An 18790-nucleotide genomic window follows, 5' to 3' on the forward strand; every position below is an offset into this window, starting at 1 on the left:
GATGTATTTGTACCAGAGGTTTGAAAGATATATTGATGCAGGGATTGATGCTTTTGAAGATGCTATGAACCGTCGTTTGGTAAATTATATTCTAAATACTTTACATAAAATTTGTATTTATTGTTTCTTTGTGCTAACACATTTTAAACAAATTCCAAAATGCAGTTCTTTTTTCTAGTCATTTCATCTGACCACCTATATGTAATATGCCTTGATTTGATGATTGGCTATACCCGGATTGATATAATCGACAATTCCTCCGTCGATGGTGATCAAACATACAAATATGGCAATATACCTGGTACATTGGTAAGTACTGTCTCACACATTTTAAGTCATTATACAAACTTTAACATTCTGTTGTAATTTTTTTTTTAAAATAATTTTCTTTTATTGCAGAAGGAATATTTTGCACGGTATTTGCGTAGGAAAATGATATTCTCCGCTGAACAGGCAGTTAAAAATGCTGAACCAACAAGAATGGAGATGAAATGGAGAGATTCAAAAAACAAGACTGATTGTGACGTATTTGCAATGCGCCACATGGAAACATACATGGGCACAGGAGCAAAAGATTGGGAATGTCGCATCCGGAAATGAAAGAAGACAGATCTTGATCATCTCAGGGTCAAGTACATTGCAGCCATATTAAATGCTGAAAATAACGAATTGTCAATTGCGAACAACGAAACAGTTGGTCTTGGAAAGAAATGATGAATTAGTACTAGTTTATGTAATTAACAAACATTGGAATATTTTTGTTATATAAAATTCTTTTGTTACATTAAGCAAATTAAGTTATATTTTGACGCACATTAGGATTAACATTGATGCCACTTAATACCTCACGTAGTTGAAAAATCTTAACATGTTTATAAACACAAAGTTAATATGCGTTTGGTTTTGTAAAAGACTTAAATTTGCGTCAACAAAAACTAAACATGCGTGTTGGAGGGCTTCAAAAAGACAAATCTTAACATGCGTGAGTTTGTTTATTAACAACAACAAACTTTTAAAAAAACAAAAAAAAAAATAGAACTTCAAAATCATTAATGTGCGTTTAATATACTGTATTATGTGCCAGTAATTGTAATGGGTGTCACCTGTATATTTAATGGACCTAACGGTTTTAAGATGCGTTAAATCCACACTTAATGTGTGCCGCTAAATATTTAAACATGCGTATGCTAATACTTCAGTGTGCTTGTGTGTTAAGTTATTTCGCGCATTGAACTTAAAAGAGCACAGTTCTGTCATTTAAAATCAATTTCGCGCACTCCAGTTGTAAAATAACTGAATTAGTACTCCGAATATTAAAAAAGAAAAAAAAAACCCCCAAAAACAGAAACCTTCCTACCTTCGCGTTGTTCAATTTCAAAAAGCATTTTTCAAAACTTTTACACATTACAATCATCATTATCCATTCGAAATTTTTTTTTAACAACACCGCACACATATTGTTATTTCATTCCATATTTTGTGATCAAATCCAAGTGCTTGAAATAGGAAATACTGAGCAATATTATACAAATTCTTTATTTTTACTAGTTATTAATGTTATTTGAGTTCATTAATTTTTTTTTTAAAAAAAATAGTTATCATATATTTGTTTTTAAATATATACACTAAACATTTTGAAAAAAAAAAAAAAAACATAAAAAATTAGGCAGATATTGGCTAAATAGTTGGGTAGGTCCAAGAAGGACAGAAAGTCTACAATTATGATATTCCAATATAATCGAAAAATATTACTAGTACACTTTTCTATGTTGGTTGGCACTCCACATCAAAGAATTTTCTTGATACCTGGAAACTTCATAACTTGTTGGATGGTTGGGTCAATGTTTCCCATTATTTACAAGAAAGCTAAGTCTTTATACTTGTATAGGTGAGTCCGTTTATTCCATATTGATGGGTAGACGCAATAATTCGTATTTTGTGTGAATGTCTCTGGAATTTTCTGTGAATGTAGCAGTACGTGTTTGAATTGACATTTACATCATTTGTCCACAAGGGCTGAATCCATACGAGTCTTTCAGCCCGTTAAATAATTAGCATTTAATCAAAGGCATAACTATACAATTCTCTCCATCCGTCATGAAAATATATGAGAAATATTGCACAACTAATTATACTCACTCAGTGAGGACATTTGACTCTTTGTGTTTCAATAGGTTGAGAAAGTATGTGTAGACAAACATTATATTGTAACAGAATTAATAGTACTAAAAAACAAAAATACCTAAATTAGTACTCTGTAGTTTTATTTTTTGAAACACAATACGCTTGTATTACATTATAAATAATTTTAGATGCATACAAATTTTACAGTAATTTCATTTTATTATTTTACACAAAATAATAGAACTAATAATTAATTTACAAGGGCTTTCAAAAAAAAATTTATTTACAAGTGAACAATAAATATAAATAAAATATAAATTTATATAAACATGCAATTTTATTTGCAACAAATACTTTTCTTACACTAAATAAAATTCTAATACTTTTATTTTATTCTAAATTCTAATTTCTAAAGTTACACATAAAGGCGGCTTCCGGGAAATAGAAGATAATACGGAGTAAAGGAAAATTGTAATTTATGTTCCTTATTTTATATATATGTCAATTATTAATGTCACTCTTAAATTATTAGTGGTGTAAATATTGACCTTTAATTTTTAAAATATGACATATATTGCTCCTCCCCTAATAAGAAGAAGGAGATCAGAAACATTGTTGTCAGTGAGAGGAGAACAAACGAAGAAAAATAATGGAGAAAAAGAGAAGTGGTCTTCAAATAGGAAAACAACGGGTAACCATAATTACATCGTATCACTAATAATTTTGGGGAGAGACAATATATGTAACATTTTAAAAATTAAAAGACAACATTTACACCACTAATAATTTAGATGTAACATTGATATTTGACATATTTATGAGCGACATAAATTATAAATTTTCACGGAATAATATATTAAAATAAAATCAAATAGTAAATAATTCCGTGTGGCTGTTTAGATAAGTGTTCAATGATGTGATGTTTATCGGATTCTCGCATTTACATCATTTTTCCACAAGGACCACAACATCGTGTAAGCTATAGAAAGGTCAACTTATTAAAAAAAAAAAGGTTAGTAACTAAAAAAAATCAATATATCATTATCATTTTTATCAATCGAAAAGAAAATAAAAAAGAATAAAAAGGTTTGAAATCAACATTAGTATACAAGAGGAAAATTTGAACACGCATGAAATTAAGATCTAATAAATAGGTTGATTGCGAAGTTCATGGAGCTCTAAGGGTGGAATTATATGGATTTAAAATTTGTCTCGCGAAAGAGGCCAAAAATGACATAAATATTAAAATAAATTGTGGAATTCTGTTAGTGTAGTGTTTGAATTGGCACTTACATCATTTTTCCACAAGCTAGCGGTAGGAAAGGGAATAAAGATTCTGGGACAGTGACACGATCAGTTGACAGTTGGTGACCAAGTTCATGCATTGAATAACTAATTAAAGTATATGATACGTTAATTGCAGCATTATATTAATAAAGTAACAATATGAGACAAAACATGCATGATTTCCTTGTCAACTTTGAACAAAAAGCTCAATGGGTTTCATCTTTTCCACCATGCGAGTGTTCAAGAAAAAGTCATAAGTTTGGGAGAAGAAAAAGTCATAAGTTGGACAACTTCAACCGAGTTAATTAGTCGGACATTCAGACCGCTGACTTAATAATATAACTATAATACTACAAGTTTAATTTTCGATGGAAGTTGTTTATTGGTCTTTTTGATATGAGTAGGTCAGTTATGGACAATTTAGACGGATTTGTCCAATGTACACAATTTGGTAGTGATTGAGGGTTTCCCTCGTAAAAGTCATAAGTTTTTTTTAAGCTTACTTTCCAAAATTGATGGATACATTCAATAATAAGAATCCGTTTGAAAATTCAAAAAATAACTTTCAGAAATTTCGAGATAAGGGTCAAATAGACCCTTCAACTATAGGCCAAAATGCAATTAGCCCATTAAACTAATAAAAACTTCAATTAGACCCTTCATCTTTTCACTTTCATGCAATTAGGTTAATTAACATGTTACATTTAAGTTACAGGTAAATTTTTTTTTAATTTTAAATTTAATTAAAATAAAAAATATATTTTTAATTAAAATAAATTTTGTTAAAAAAATTTCGACGACTGATTGGCTTCTCTGTGTAATACAGAGAAGCAGGCCATGGCTTCTCCATCCAGTTGGACGGAGTCGATCTAACTTCTTCGTCCAGCAGGCCATGTCTTCTTCGTCCAACTAGACGGAGAAGTAGGCCTGGGCGCCTGGCTTCTCCGTCCAACTTTTCAGTTTTTTTTTTTTTTTTTTGTGTAAATTCTTTAAAAAAAAAAAATTATCTGCTATTACTTTGTGTTTACTACAAATTGAGCTAATTGTACAAATTTAAAATTTATGGACTTAATTGCATATAAATAAAGAGATGAAGGTTTGTTAGTTGATGGGGCTAATTGCACGTTGGTTTATAGTTGAATGGACTATTTGACCCTTATCCCGGAAGTTTTTTTATTTTTATTTTTCTTGTTTGGTATTCAAAGAAAATAAAAAGAAAATATTTATTATGGTCAAAGAAAAAATTAATTTGGAGGATAACAGTCTTCCAACATTTTTAATTGAAAATTATTTTTCAGATTCTTTTTTTTTTCCTGTCTTTTTCTTCTTTTTCTCCATCTTTCAAGCTAGTTTCTAGATTTTTTATATCTAGAAAATAGTGGAGAAATTACAAATTTGATGATCTGAAATAAGATCTATTTTTAAAAGTGAGAGAGTATTATATGTATAAGGATAACATAATACAACTTTCAACAACTCAGGAGCTAAAAATGATAATACCCATAATATATATTTAGGGAAGAAAAATATAAATTTCCCTTCTTTTATAATATACAAAAATACAGTTTCAGCCAAGGACAAGAAGAATTCTGACACTCCAAAAGCTGGTGGACGGGGTGAGTCGGCGACGGACGAAGTTCAGCTTTTAACCCGACCTGCGCCTGCGCTATAGCTACAGGATTTTCTCTGACTGGTATTAATTAATTTGCTTCGCTTTTTCATTTACAATATTGCAAGTTAATTATACTATAATCATTGAAAAGTTAGTACTAGCTAGTTTGGTTTCAAGCCTGCTGTGACCTTTTTCGAATTCTTAATTATTTTAACTAGTTTGCTTTAATCCTTGTCTGCAGATCTTCTGGGGTGGGGTGGGATTGATCCAGTAAGTGGTGATGGATGATTCCCAGAAATGGATTATTGTTGTTTTCTTAACAATCTTGAGTTTGCATGTTTGTGCCATGGCTGCCGATGATTTTGATGTGAATTTTGAATGGCATAACTGCGGAGAGAATGGGACTTACACTGGAGGCAGCCCATACGGCATCAACCTTAACACACTTGTGTCATCCCTCTCAGACAAACTAAATAACTACGGATTCTATAATGGTTCCATTGGGGAAGACTCAGAGAGGGCTAGCGCTATTGCGCTGTGCAGAGGGGATGCCGACATTAATCTATGTCGTACCTGTGTTAAGGAAACTGCTGGGAGGATTATAGATTTGTGTCCTACTCAGAAGGAGGCATTCGGGTGGTACAACATCTGCAGTATATATTACTCAGATAAATCTATCATAGGCGGTTCTTGGCAAACCGCTCCTGTGAAAGAACAAAATAGTAACATCACTCATGAGAATGCTGTTGAGTTCAATGAAGATTTGGCAAAGCTGGTAAACAGGCTACGAGGAACAGCTGCAAATGGCGATCAATTCCTCAAGTATGCTGCTGATAGTATACCCGGACCAGGTTCCCAGACCATATATGCGTATATGCAGTGCACCCCTGATTTATCTGTTCAAGATTGCACTGATTGTCTAAACAATGCCACCACTGTATGGAATAACTCCGATGGCAAAGGCAAGATTGGGGCGAGAGTACTGCGTCCCAACTGCTTTTTCCGCTATGAGAATAGCACTTTCTTCAGTAACACCCTCATAAATCAATCTGTTTCAACATCTCCACCTCCACCACCACCGCCACCACCACCAGGTAAACTTTTGTACAAGTCTTACACGCCCACAAAAGGCAAAATCCTCGCCCATCCCTATAAGATAGCTGAAGGATAAATCAAGGTAACTCAATAGTACTTTAGTTGAGGGGACCAGTGCCTGTCTGCTCACAAGGAGCTCACCATATTGTGTGTAACTCCCATACTGTAGCTGCAGGACTCAATCTTGTGTCTTAACCCACAATCTCCCACCTAGTAATTACATGCTTATATGATCGTGCAATAAAATTTTGGGAATACATTTCTTATCTGCAAATAATCCAAAGATGGATTTTGTTTTTGCAGGGCCAGATGGTAATAATAAAACAGTCATCATTATTGTTGTTTGCATTGCTGCGGGTCTTATGGGAATTGCTATATGCATTTTTATCATCTATAGAAAGTTGCAGAAAAGGAAGGCCAATAGCTATGTGAAGAGTAAGTTCCAATTAGATTTTAAATTGTAACCAAATTGTTCATACGCTTGACTTTAATGTTTGAGTTGAATCTCAAAAGACTGTTCTTGGTTTCTATGTGAAGCTATGGAAGAAATTAGCTCTACTGATGAAATTAGTGTTGTGGAGTCTTTGAAATATGACTTGATTACCCTACAAAATGCAACAAATAATTTCTCTGAAGCAAATAAGTTAGGAGAAGGAGGATTTGGGCCAGTATACAAGGTAAATTTAACGATTACAATTTATTAAAGTTTTATTTTTACTCTTTTTTTTTTTTTTTTTAAATATGAACTCTAAAATAATTCAGGGTAAACTTGAAAACAGACTAGAAGTTGCTGTGAAGAGGTTATCTGAAAATTCAAGGCAAGGTAATCTAGAATTTAAAAATGAGGTGGCATTAATGGCTAGACTTCAACATAGAAATTTGGTGAGGCTGCTTGGTTACTGCCAAGAAGGAAGAGAAATTATTCTTATTTATGAATTTGTTCCCAAGGGCGGCCTTGACAATATTTTATTTGGTAATAGTTCTCAAACTCGTCTTTCACTTCGATTTAGGAATTTGAATCCATATCTTATCAGTTAAATGTTGTCTTTCAGATCCTGTAAAACGTGGATGTTTGGATTGGGGGAGACGCTACAAGATCATAGAAAGCATTGCTAGAGGACTTGTGTATATGCACGAAGACTCTCGTCTTCGCATTATTCATCGTGATCTCAAAGCTAGTAATATTCTTCTAGATGTAGATTTGAACCCAAAGATTGCTGATTTTGGCGCAGCTACGTTGTTTACTTTAGATGAAACTCAAGGCTCTACAAGCAGAATCGTTGGTACCTAGTAAGTACTCTTTACTAATCTAAATTTCAGCCGGAAGATTTATACATTATAAAGTAACTTGATTAATCAAATAATACTGGAGTAACACACTCAACCACTTCACATTGTAGTGGATATATGCCACCGGAGTATGTATGTCAAGGCCTATTTTATGTTAGATCAGACGTATATAGTTTTGGAGTGTTAGTCTTGGAAATTATAAGTGGAGAGAAGAATACCCGTTTTCAAAACGAAGAATCTATGAAAGACCTTGTGAGCTATGTAAGTATGACTATTAATTAGTATTGATGTGCATATGACTAAGAAATTATTATATTGACATAAATAACTTCGGTTGTGAATATAATGCTGTTACAGGCTTGGAGTCATTGGAAAAGCGGGTCTGCTTCAAATGTGATAGATCCAATGCTAAGAGGTACATCAAGTCCAGTGCATGAGATAACAAAATGCATCCACATTGCGTTGTTGTGCGTTCAAGAAAATGTTTCAGACAGACCAACAATGGGTGAAGTTCTTCAAATGCTAAGTAACTTAACCATGACCCTTCCAATACCTATAGCCCCAGGATTTTTTATCCATAGCAACATTAATTTAGAGGCGTCGAACCAGTCGTATACCAAAAATGAGATGTCAATTAGTGAGCAGTTTCCCAGGTAGCATCCAAAGTCATACCAAACTCATCAATTCAAGCACATCATGTGGTTGCTCTTTGATATTGCTTTTAGTTCTGTATTGTTTTTGTAATTGTGATATTTGTCTGAGAATTTGTTCTTCATACTATTCTCCATCTAGCTGCTAATATGTTATTGAGTTTTATACTTTTTGGAACGTTCATTGGCTGCTGTGTTTAATCTGTTGCATATGGTTTTGGTGTTTAGTAGTTTGTAACAGCTTAATTGTGTCTTGTTTTATAGATTGCAGTCATTTTCTTGCTAAATGAGATGTCTTTAGCTCCACAGTATGTACGTATGTATGTATCAGCCTTAGCTTGGAAGTTACAAGTGTGTTGAAGATTTCGTCTTTTCAAAAGGAGGAAAACATACATGGAATCTCATAAATAATATATGAAAGGTATTCCTAGAAGTGGAGTTTACATGTACACTTTATTGAATAATGTAGGAAAAAAGGATTAAATTGGCCTCTAAAATTAAACGGATAGCACAATTAAGATTCTAAGTAAAAGAAAAGTTCTATTCAGAATCCCCTTAAAACGATTAAAATGTCCAATTGAATCTTAAATCAACACGTTTAGTGGGTTGGTACTTCTCATACTGACACGCGTCACGTTTTTTAAATTTTGATTTTAATACATGTATAAAAAAACAAACTTTTTAAACTTATTTTTATTTAATTTTTTTTTTGAATTTTTTTAATTAAAGTATAAAAAAAACAAAAATTGAAAAACAAGACACGCATCCGTCAGAAAAGCACCAACTTGCTAAACATGTTATTCAGGACTCAATTGAATATTTTAGTTAGTTTAGGGGTTTGAATGAAGATTTTTTTTTTTTTTTTTTTTTTTGCTCAGGAACTTAATTGCAATATCCACAATTTAGGGATATCACCATTGTGGGCAAGAAAAAAGTAACTTGGAGGAAGTGTTTGCTAACTTTATAAAAATATTGATTACTTTTTTCTTGATAATCAATATCCTCCAAGGTACTCATTTCTTGATATAAAATAGAGAATATTGATTATTTATTTAAGCATATAAAATAGAGAAACAACTTACCTATGGATTTCACAACTTGGAACTTGGAAATGGATGAATTTGAGATTTCAAAGCTTGGGGAAGAAAAAAACCTTCGATTGTAAGTATAAGAAGAAAATAATGACGGTTGCACAATGAGTTTTAACATAAGAAGGGGATTATAATTTGAAATTCCTATTTTACCCCTCTATTATTAAATTGTTTTTTAGTTTTTTAGTTATCTGCAGACAGAATATTAACACTAAGGACCGAACTCGTCAGTTTATTTATAACTGAGAGACTAAACTCGGATATGACCATAACTTAGGGACTAAGTCAGAACTTGGTGTAACTTAGGGACTAAAAATGCTATTATTATTATTATTATTATTATTATTATTATTATTATTATTATTATTATTATTATTTCTTTTTTTTTTTTTTGAAAACATTATTATTATTATTATTTCTAGTTTAGCAATATGACATCAACAAACGATAATATGGATGGAGAGAATTTTAAGTGGACCAACAAATGCGTGGTGCTTTTTGGTGAGATTTCTATCAAATATATTTGAAAAAATGGGCGTAGGGTAATGAAATGGAAAGAGATTAAAGAAGAGTTTGAAACTACCGCCAAACGACAAATTGCTAGATCATGATTATGCTAATAATTTCTATTTCAAAATGTTAAATTTTAATATTTAAACAAAACAATTTAAAATAAACCATTTTTATTTTTAACGGTATTTATTAAACAAAATTTAAAATAGGAAAAATTGCACTTTTCGTCCCTAAGTTATAGGGTAATTGTAGAATTTGTCCATGAGTGTTGGTCATACTCACTTTTCGTCCCTAAGTTATCATTGACGTTGCACTTTTCGTCCCTGAGTTATAGAGTAATTGTAGAATTCGTCCCTAAGTGTTAGTAATGCTCACTTTTCGTCCTTAAGTTATCATTAGCGTTGCACTTTTCGTCCCTGGGTTATATTAAAATTGCAAATCTCGTCCCTAATCACTATTACATAAATGGTATACTACGTCACTTAATAGACAGAGGTCTTTTAAATAACCACCGTCTAATATATTTTGTTATACTACGTCACTGAATAGACGATAATTTTTTAAATAACTGTCGTATATACCTTAATTAATTGTTTTACATCATACACTTTAAAGAACCACCGGCGGTTTTTTTACACATACACGGCGGTTTCAAAATATCGCGCGTGTAAGTGACTGCCGTTGTAAATATACACTTTCTACGGCAGTTTTGAAAACCGCCGTGTATGTTAACTATATACGACAGTTAAATAACTGTCGTGTATGTCAACTATATACGATAGTTATTTAAACAATCGTCGTCTATTAAGTGACGTAGTATAACACAATATATTAGACATCGGTTATTTAAAAAATCACCGTCTATTAAGTGACATAGTTTACCGTTATGTAGCAGTGATTAGGGACGAAATTTACAATTTTAGTATAACTCAGGGGCAAAAAGTGAACGTCAATGATAACTTAGGGATGAAAAGTGAACATGACCAACACTTAGGAACGAATCCTACAATTACCTTATAACTCAGGGACGAAAAGTGTAACGCCAATGACAACTTAGGGACGAAAAGTGAGGATGGCTAACACTTAGAGACAAATTCTACAATTATCCTATAACTTAGGGATAAAAATGCAATTTCCCCTTTAAAATATTGTTCAGAAGATGAGAAGAAGTATTATTTGGTGGGCCCACATTCAGCGCAAAGCGCGTAATCTGGTCAATAGTAAATGAGTAAATAAAGAAATATCTATTGAATTTGGTGCGTAGGTAGTAGGTAGTATCCAAAACTTCTGCCGGGAAGTTTCTTCGTGCCTTCTGGGAAGTGGTCAACTAGCGATAGCGATATGATGCAGTTGCAGCTCAGGGAATAATGGTGGTCTGTGGTATTAATTTGTTTCGATTTGCGTTTTCGTTTAAGATATTTCAAATTTGATTATTCTTCAATTTCTAGTTAAACTTTATAATTTTTTTATTTTTTTTGGGTTTTCCAGTGTTCTCCTAATCTTGAGTTTAGTTTTTATGGATTCCCTGAAACGGATTGGTTTCCAAATCTTAAGAAAAATGAAGGGAATTGGAAGGAAGCCCAAACGTTATGAAGACTGTAAGGAAGACTGTAAGGAAGACTGTAAGCTCCAATAACACTTCACCTTGCAGCCTAATTGTTAATACCCCTCCCCTGACTTTAAAACATGTTTTATTGTTTATTAAGATTCATAGTTACTAGTTGTGAGTTGAATCTCAAAAGATCGTTATTGGTTTCTGTGTGAAGTAGATTCGGATAGTTCTATGAAAGGAGGTAGATATAGATTTTTGGTAAGTTCTCTGGAAGGAATTAGTTTTGCTGAGGAGGCTGTGGAGTATGATTTCATCACTATTCAGAATGCAACAAATAACTTTTCCGACACAAACAAGATAGGAGAAGGAGGTTTTGGTGTTGTATACAAGGTAAATTTATCATTTACTGGTTATTAACGTTTCTTCTGTTTTCGCTTTGGACTAATATTTTTACTGCATTTGATAACCCACATTTGTTTCTACCCTGTTTCTGCCAATCTATAGTTCCATGATTTTGCATGGTGTAGCATGCTTGAAGAATTTTAAAACTTCTTGCTTCCTTCTGTCTTCTTTAAACTCTCTGTATCCCATGTTCTACATCATAGCATATACATATAATACACTTTTGTTTTGTTTTTATTTTTATTTTTATAAATCAATAGTTGATTTTTTATTTTTAATATTTATTTGGGAATAATTTAGGGTACATTTGAAGATGGACAACAAGTTGCTGTGAAGAGGTTGTCTCAAAATTTAAAGGGAGGTAGTCAAGAATTTAAAAATGAGGTTGCTTTAATGTTCAAGTTTCAACACAGGAATTTGGTGAGGCTTCTTGGTTATAGCTTGGAAGGGAAAGAAGTGCTTCTGGTATATGAATTTGTTCCCAATGGCAGCCTTGACAATTTTTTATTTGGTAATACATCTCAAACATGTCTTTCACTTTGATTTGAGAATTTGATGCCATGCCTTTCTAGTTAAATGTTGACATGCAGATCCTGTAAAACGTGAATGTTTGGGTTGGGAGAGACGTTACAAAATAATAGAGTGCATTGCCAGAGGGCTTATCTATCTGCACGAAGGCTCTCGTATTCGCATTATTCATTGCAATCTCAAAGCTAGTAATGTTTTACTAGATGAAGATTTGAACCCAAAGATTATGGACTTTGACATGGCCAAGTTGTTTGCTTTAGACAAAATCCACAACTCGACAAGCAGAATCATGAGAACCAGGTAAGTATTCCTTACTAAACTAATTGAATTTGCAGTTGGAACATAGATGCATTGCATTATAATTTGGTTAAACTTACTACTGGAGTAATTAATACATTTATCCACTTCATGTTGCAGCAGATATATGGCACCTGAGTATGCGTTGCAGGGTGAAATTTCTATTAAATCAGACGTATATAGTTTTGGAATGCTAATTCTGGAAATTATAAGTGGACATAAGATTTCTAGTTTTCAAAATGGAGAATCTACAAATGATGACCTTTTAAGCTATGTAAGTATGTATATCAGTATCAACATGCATATGAATAACAAATTTAATTGACATAAATAGCTTGGAGTGTTCTCACAGGTTTGGACACATTGGAAAGGTGGGTCCGCTTCAAATGTGATAGATCCAATGTTGAGAGGTATATCAAGTCCAGTGCATCAGATAACAAAATGCATCCACATTGCCTTGTTGTGTGTTCAAGAAAATGTTCCAGATAGACCAAAAATGGCTGAAATTCTTCAAATGCTAAGTAACTTATCTATGAGCCTTCCAGTACCTCTAGCCCCAGGATTTTTTAGGAAAATGCAGAAGAAGAAGGCCAAAAGCTATGTGAAGAGTAAGTTCCATGCAGACTTTAACTTGCAACCTAATGATCGAGTAGATTCTCAAAAGACCGTTCTTGGTTTCTATGTGAAGCTGTGGAAGAATCTAGCTCGAGTGTTGAAATTAGTCATGTGGAGTCTCATTTCAAATATGAATTGATTACTATACAAAATGCAACAAATAACTTCTCTGAAGCAAACAAGTTAGGAGGTGGGAGATATTGGCTAGTATACAAGGTAAATTTCACATTAACCTTACTAAGTACTGTAATTAACTGTTACAATTTAATAAAATTTTAAATTTTCAATAACTCGGTGTTATTTATATTATTCTGGTGGTATAATTCAGGGAAAACTTGAAAATGGACTAAAAGTTGTTGTGAAGAGGTTATGGAAATATTCAAAGCAAGGTAATTTTCAATTTAAAAATGAGGTGACTTTAATAGCTAAGCTTCAACACAGGAATTTGGTGAGGCTATTTGGTTATTGTCAAGAAGGAAGAGAAATGATTCTTGTCTATGAATTTCTTTCCAATGGTGGCCTTGACGGATTTTTATTTGGTAAATATTTATTAAACTGGACTCTTGGTTTGGTTTAGGAATTTGAAACCATATGTTTTAAGTTAAATGTTGACATGCAGATCCTGTAAAATGTGGATATTTGGATTGGGGGAGACGTTACAAAATAATAGAAAACATTTGTAAAGGGCTTGTTTATCTGCACGAAGACTCTCGTCTTCGCATTGTTCATCGCGATGTCAAAGCTAGTAAAATTTTGCTAGATGCAGATTTGAACCCAAAAATTACAGACTTTGGCCTTGCCTGGTTCTTTGCTTTAGATGAAACTGAAGATGAAGATGTAGTCGTGGGGACCCAGTAAGTACTCCATACTAAACTAATACATCACAAAGTAATTTAATTAGTCAACTTACTAAGACTAATGCATTTATCCACTTCACATTGTAGCGGATATATGGCACCAGAGTATGCATTTTATGGCCAATTTTCTGTTAAATCAGACGTATATAGTTTTGGTGTGTTAATCCTGGAAATTATAAGTGGTCGAAGGAATTATTCTGCACCTGACTTTTACCTTCTAGATGATGTAAGTATGAATTGGATATCAATGTCGACTTGAGTAATAAATTTCATTGACATAAACAGCTTGCGATTTTTCTTATAGACTTGGACACATTGGAGATGCGGGTCTCCTTCAGATGTGATAGATCCAATGCTGAGACGTTTGTCAAGTCCAGTGGATGATATAACAAAATGCATCAAAATTGCATTGCTGTGTACTGAACCTCGTCATGCACTTAGGCCAACAATGGGTGAAGTTCTTCAAATGCTAAGTAACTTAACCATGACCCGTCCAATACTATAGCGTTGAAGACTGTAACGGGAACAAAACAAAAAAAGTTGGCAAAAATATGACGTTTTTTAAAATTGGACGAAAATAGAAAAAGATCCTTTCGCAAATGCGTTTGTTGTCAGATAATTTTGTTTTGTTTTGTTTTGTTTTTTTTGTTTTTTCATGGTTAAACAGACTCGTATTGTATACGAGACAGGTAAGTCCCACTTGTATGTCTGTGATTTTTTTTTATTTATTTATTTATTTATTTTTTTTTTTTTTAAAGTTGGTCATCTGACATTTTTAAAAGTTGAATGAAAATAAGAAAAATTCATTTCTCAAATGCATATGTTAACAGAATATTTATTTTGTTTTTATTTTTTTTTTTCACGGTCAAACAGACACGCATGTCTCGTATTGCTATTGCGTTTAGTTCTGTATTGTTTTTGTAATTGTGATATTTGTCTGAGAATTTGTTCTTCATACTATTCTCCATCTAGCTGCTAATATGTTATGGAGTTTTATATTTTTTGGAACGTTCATTGGCTGCTGTGTTTAATCTGTTGCATATGGTTTTGGTGTTTAGTAGTTTGTAACAGGTTGATTGTGTCCTGTTTAATTTTATACGGAGTACATTGCAGTCATTTTCTTTGTAAATCAAGTTTCTTTACATCTAAAAAACGTGAATCAGTATCGTGAGCTCGACATAGGATGGCTAATCTCCCTCAGGATGAGAATGCTTGAGATAAATGGAATGGAAATAGAGACAGAGTCTCTCCCTGAAACCGAACTGCCGACGGCAACCCCTCAGCCTGAAAACCAGGTACGTGACTTGACTGGCAATTATGGCTCGTGGATGTTGGTAACACGAAGGGACAGGAGAGGACCGAGGAGAAACGATGCTCGTCAAGATTTTGGAAAACAAGGTACACCCTGCAAGGCAAGAGACCCACGGCAAGGTTTAGGAGTCCCATCAAGATTTGCCACCCTTCAAGGTCTAGATGGAGAGGAGGGGGTGCCTAATGTTCCTCTGCGCCAATTGGCGTGGTGGTTGTCCTTGCTGGTTTGCGGCTTCCTTTTCTTTTTGTTTGCTTGTTTAATGTTTTGCTTGATTTGGAACTGTCAAGGGGCGGCTTCGAAGGCATTCCGTCGCACCCTCAAACAGTTTGTTAGGATCCATAATCCGTCAATTGTGTGTCTACTTGAACCTAAGGTGTCGGGCCAGCAGGCGAATGAAATTTGCTCAAGCTTTGGTTTTTCCGAGTGGATTAGAGTGGAGGCGGTTGGATTCTCGGGGGGGATTTGGATCCTCTGGAAAGACTATCTAACCATTAATATTATCCACACTCACCCTCAGTTCATTGTCTTGCAGGTTGATGAAGGCAATATTATCAACTTCGCATGGACCACGCACCCGAAGTTCCAGGAGCTTGTAGACCAGTCCTGGGAACCCAATGAGGAGTTAGAAGCAAACAAAGCATCGTTGGCAGCAGCTCTACAAGCCTGGAATAAGGATGTTTTTGGCAACATCTTCCAAAAGAAAAAAGGGATGCTGGCAAGAATTGATGGTATTCAACGTAGTTTGTGTTTCAAAGCAACTTATAATTTGTTAAGGTTGGAAAGGAGGCTACGACCTGAATTGGAAGATATCCTATTCCAAGAGGAGCTTCTTTGGTACCAGCGGTCAAGAGAAGATTGGATAGCGTCGGGAGACCGTAACACACGATATTACCATGCGGCTACCATGGTAAAAAACAGCAACAAGAGAGTTTATAGATTGAAGGATGACAACGGAGAGTGGATTGAAGAGGAGGGACTGATAAGAGAACATGTTAACAGGTATTATATTAGATTACTGTCCTACTCAGAAGGAGGCATTCGGATGGTACAACATCTGCAGTATATATTACTCAGATAAATCTATCATAGGCGGCTCTTGGCAAACCACTCCTGTAAAAGAACAAAATAGTAACATCACTCATGAGAATGCTGTTGAGTTCAATGGAGATTTAACAAAGCTGGTAAACAGCCTAAGAGGAAGAGCGGCAAATGGCAATCAATTCCTCAAGTATGCAGCTGATAGTATACGCGGACCAGATTCCTAGACCATATATGCGTATATGCAGTGCACCCCTGATTTATCTGTTCAAGATTGCACTGATTGTCTAAACAATACCATCACTGTATGGAATAAATCGGAGGGTAATGGCAAGATAGGGGCAAGAGTACTGCGTCCCAACTGCTTTTTCCGCTATGAGAATAACACTTTCTTTAGTAACACCCTCATAAATCAATCTGTTTCAACATCTCCACCTCCACCTCCACCAACTCTGCCGCCGCCGCCACCACCACCTGGTAAACTTTTGTACAGTCTTACACGCCCACAAAAGGCAAAAACCTCGCCCATCCCTATAAGATAGTTGAAGGATAAATCACGATAACTCAATTGTACTTTAGTTGAGAGGACCAATGCCTGTCTGTTCACAAGGAGCTCACTATATTGTGTGTAACTCCTATACTGTAGCTGCAGGACTCAGTCTTGTGTCTTAACCCACAATCTCACACCTTAGTAATTACATGCTTATATGATCGTGCAGTTAAAATTTTGGGAATACATTTCTTATTTGCAAATAATCCAAAGATGATTTTGTTTTTGCAGGGCCAGATGGTAATAATAAAACAGTATCATTATTGTTGTTTGCATTGCTGCGGGTCTTATCGGGATTGCTATATGCATTTTTATCATCTACAGAAAATTGCACAAAAGGAAGGCCAATAGCTATGTGCAGAGTAAGTTAGAATTAGATTTTAAAGTGTAACCCAATTGTTCATACGCTTGACTTTAATGTTTGAGTTGAATCTCAAAAGATTGTTCTTGGTTTCTATGTGAAGCTCGGGAAGAAACTAGCTCTACTGATGAAATTAGTGTTGTGGAGTGTTTGAAATATGATTTTATTACCCTACAAAATGCAACAAATAACTTCTCTGAAGCAAATAAGTTAGGAGAAGGAGGATTTGGGCCAGTATACAAGGTAAATCTAACAATTACAATTTATTGAAGTTTTATTTTTCTATAACTTAATAATTGTTTTTATTTTTAAATATGAACTCCAAAATAATTCAGGGTAAACTTGGAAACGGACTAGAAATTGCTGTGAAGAGGTTATCTGAAAATTCAAAGCAAGGTAATCTAGAATTTAAAAATGAGGTGGCTTTAATGACTAGGCTTCAACACAGGAATTTGGTGAGGCTGCTTGGTTACTGCCAAAAAGGAAGAGAAATGATTCTTATTTATGAATTTGTTCCTAATGGCGGCCTTGACAACATTTTATTTGGTAATAGTTCTCTAACTCGTCTTTCACTTTGATTTAGGAATTTGAATTCATATCTTATCAGTTAAATGGTGCCTTTTAGATCCTGTAAAACGTGGATGCTTGGATTGGGGGAGATGCTACAAAATCATAGAAAGCATTGCTAGAGGACTTATTTACTTGCATGAAGACTCTCAACTTCGAATTATTCATCGTGATCTTAAAGCTAGTAACATACTACTAGATACAAATTTGAATCCAAAAATTGCAGACTTTGGCACGGCAAGGTTGTTCACTTTAGATGAAACTCAAGGCTCTACGAGCAGAATCGTGGGAACCTAGTAAGTACTCTGTACTAAACTAACTTTCAATCAGCGGAAAGATATATGATGCATTCCAAAGTAACTTGATTAATCAAATACTGGAATAACACACTCAACTGCTTCACATTGTAGTGGATATATGGCACCAGAGTATGTGTATCATGGCTTATTTTCTGTTAGATCAGACGTATATAGTTTTGGAGTGTTAATCTTGGAAATTATAAGCGGAGAGAAGAATACCCGTTTTCAATACGAAGAATCTATGAAAGACCTTGTGAGCTATGTAAGTATGACTATTAATTAGTAGTGATGTGCATATGAGTAAGAAATTATATTGACATAAATAACTTAGATTGTGAATGTTGTTTCAGGCTTGGAGTCATTGGAAAAGCGGGTCTGCTTCAAATGTGATAAATCCAATGCTGAGAGGTACATCAATTCCAGTTTATGAGATAACAAAATGCATCCACATTGGCTTGCTGTGCGTCAAGAAAATGTTACAGACAAACCAACAATGGGTGAAGTTCTAAGTTCTTCAAATGCTAAGTAACTTAACCATGACCCTTCCAATACCTATAGCCCCAGGATTTTTTAACCATAGCAACGTTAATTCAGAGGCGTCGAACCAGTCTACCAAAAATGAGATGTCAATTAGTGAGCAGTTTCCCAGGTAGCATCCAAAGTCATACCAAACTCATCCATTCAAGCACATCCCACGGTTGCTCATTGCTATTGCTTTTAGTTCTGTGTTGTTTTTGTAATTGTGATGTT

The 18790-nt window shown here is 34.1% G+C and overlaps 2 protein-coding genes across 3 annotated transcripts in view; both read left to right on the forward strand.

Moving 5' to 3' along the window:
- Nucleotides 1-4982: 4982 nt before the first annotated feature.
- LOC109167071 overlaps nt 4983-18790 on the forward strand; it is a 39369-nt gene continuing 25561 nt past the window's right edge. Inside the window, exons 1-11 of the mRNA XM_019315974.1 lie at nt 4983-5104; nt 5265-6117; nt 6422-6553; nt 6656-6795; nt 6881-7091; nt 7171-7408; nt 7519-7669; nt 7766-8061; nt 13012-13049; nt 13130-13272; nt 13385-13595. Coding sequence (XP_019171519.1) covers nt 5304-6117; nt 6422-6553; nt 6656-6795; nt 6881-7091; nt 7171-7408; nt 7519-7669; nt 7766-8061; nt 13012-13049; nt 13130-13272; nt 13385-13595 — 2374 coding nt within the window. The 5' untranslated portion in view covers nt 4983-5104; nt 5265-5303. The remainder of the gene's footprint in view (nt 5105-5264; nt 6118-6421; nt 6554-6655; nt 6796-6880; nt 7092-7170; nt 7409-7518; nt 7670-7765; nt 8062-13011; nt 13050-13129; nt 13273-13384; nt 13596-18790) is intronic.
- On the forward strand, nt 14291-17118 carry LOC109167085. 2 transcript variants are annotated; one of them, XM_019315996.1, is made up of 3 exons: nt 14291-15311; nt 15758-16224; nt 17045-17118. In XM_019315996.1, exons 1-3 carry the CDS (start codon nt 15285-15287, stop codon nt 17055-17057), a joined length of 507 nt encoding a protein of 168 aa, XP_019171541.1. In that variant the 5' UTR covers nt 14291-15284; the 3' UTR covers nt 17058-17118. The 2 variants fall into 2 exon arrangements, with proteins under 2 accessions (XP_019171541.1, XP_019171539.1); XM_019315994.1 differs by having other exon boundaries at nt 14291-16224.

Source organism: Ipomoea nil, unplaced genomic scaffold (genome assembly GCF_001879475.1).
Source record: "Ipomoea nil cultivar Tokyo-kokei standard unplaced genomic scaffold, Asagao_1.1 scaffold3147, whole genome shotgun sequence".
Taxonomy (NCBI): domain Eukaryota; kingdom Viridiplantae; phylum Streptophyta; class Magnoliopsida; order Solanales; family Convolvulaceae; genus Ipomoea; species Ipomoea nil.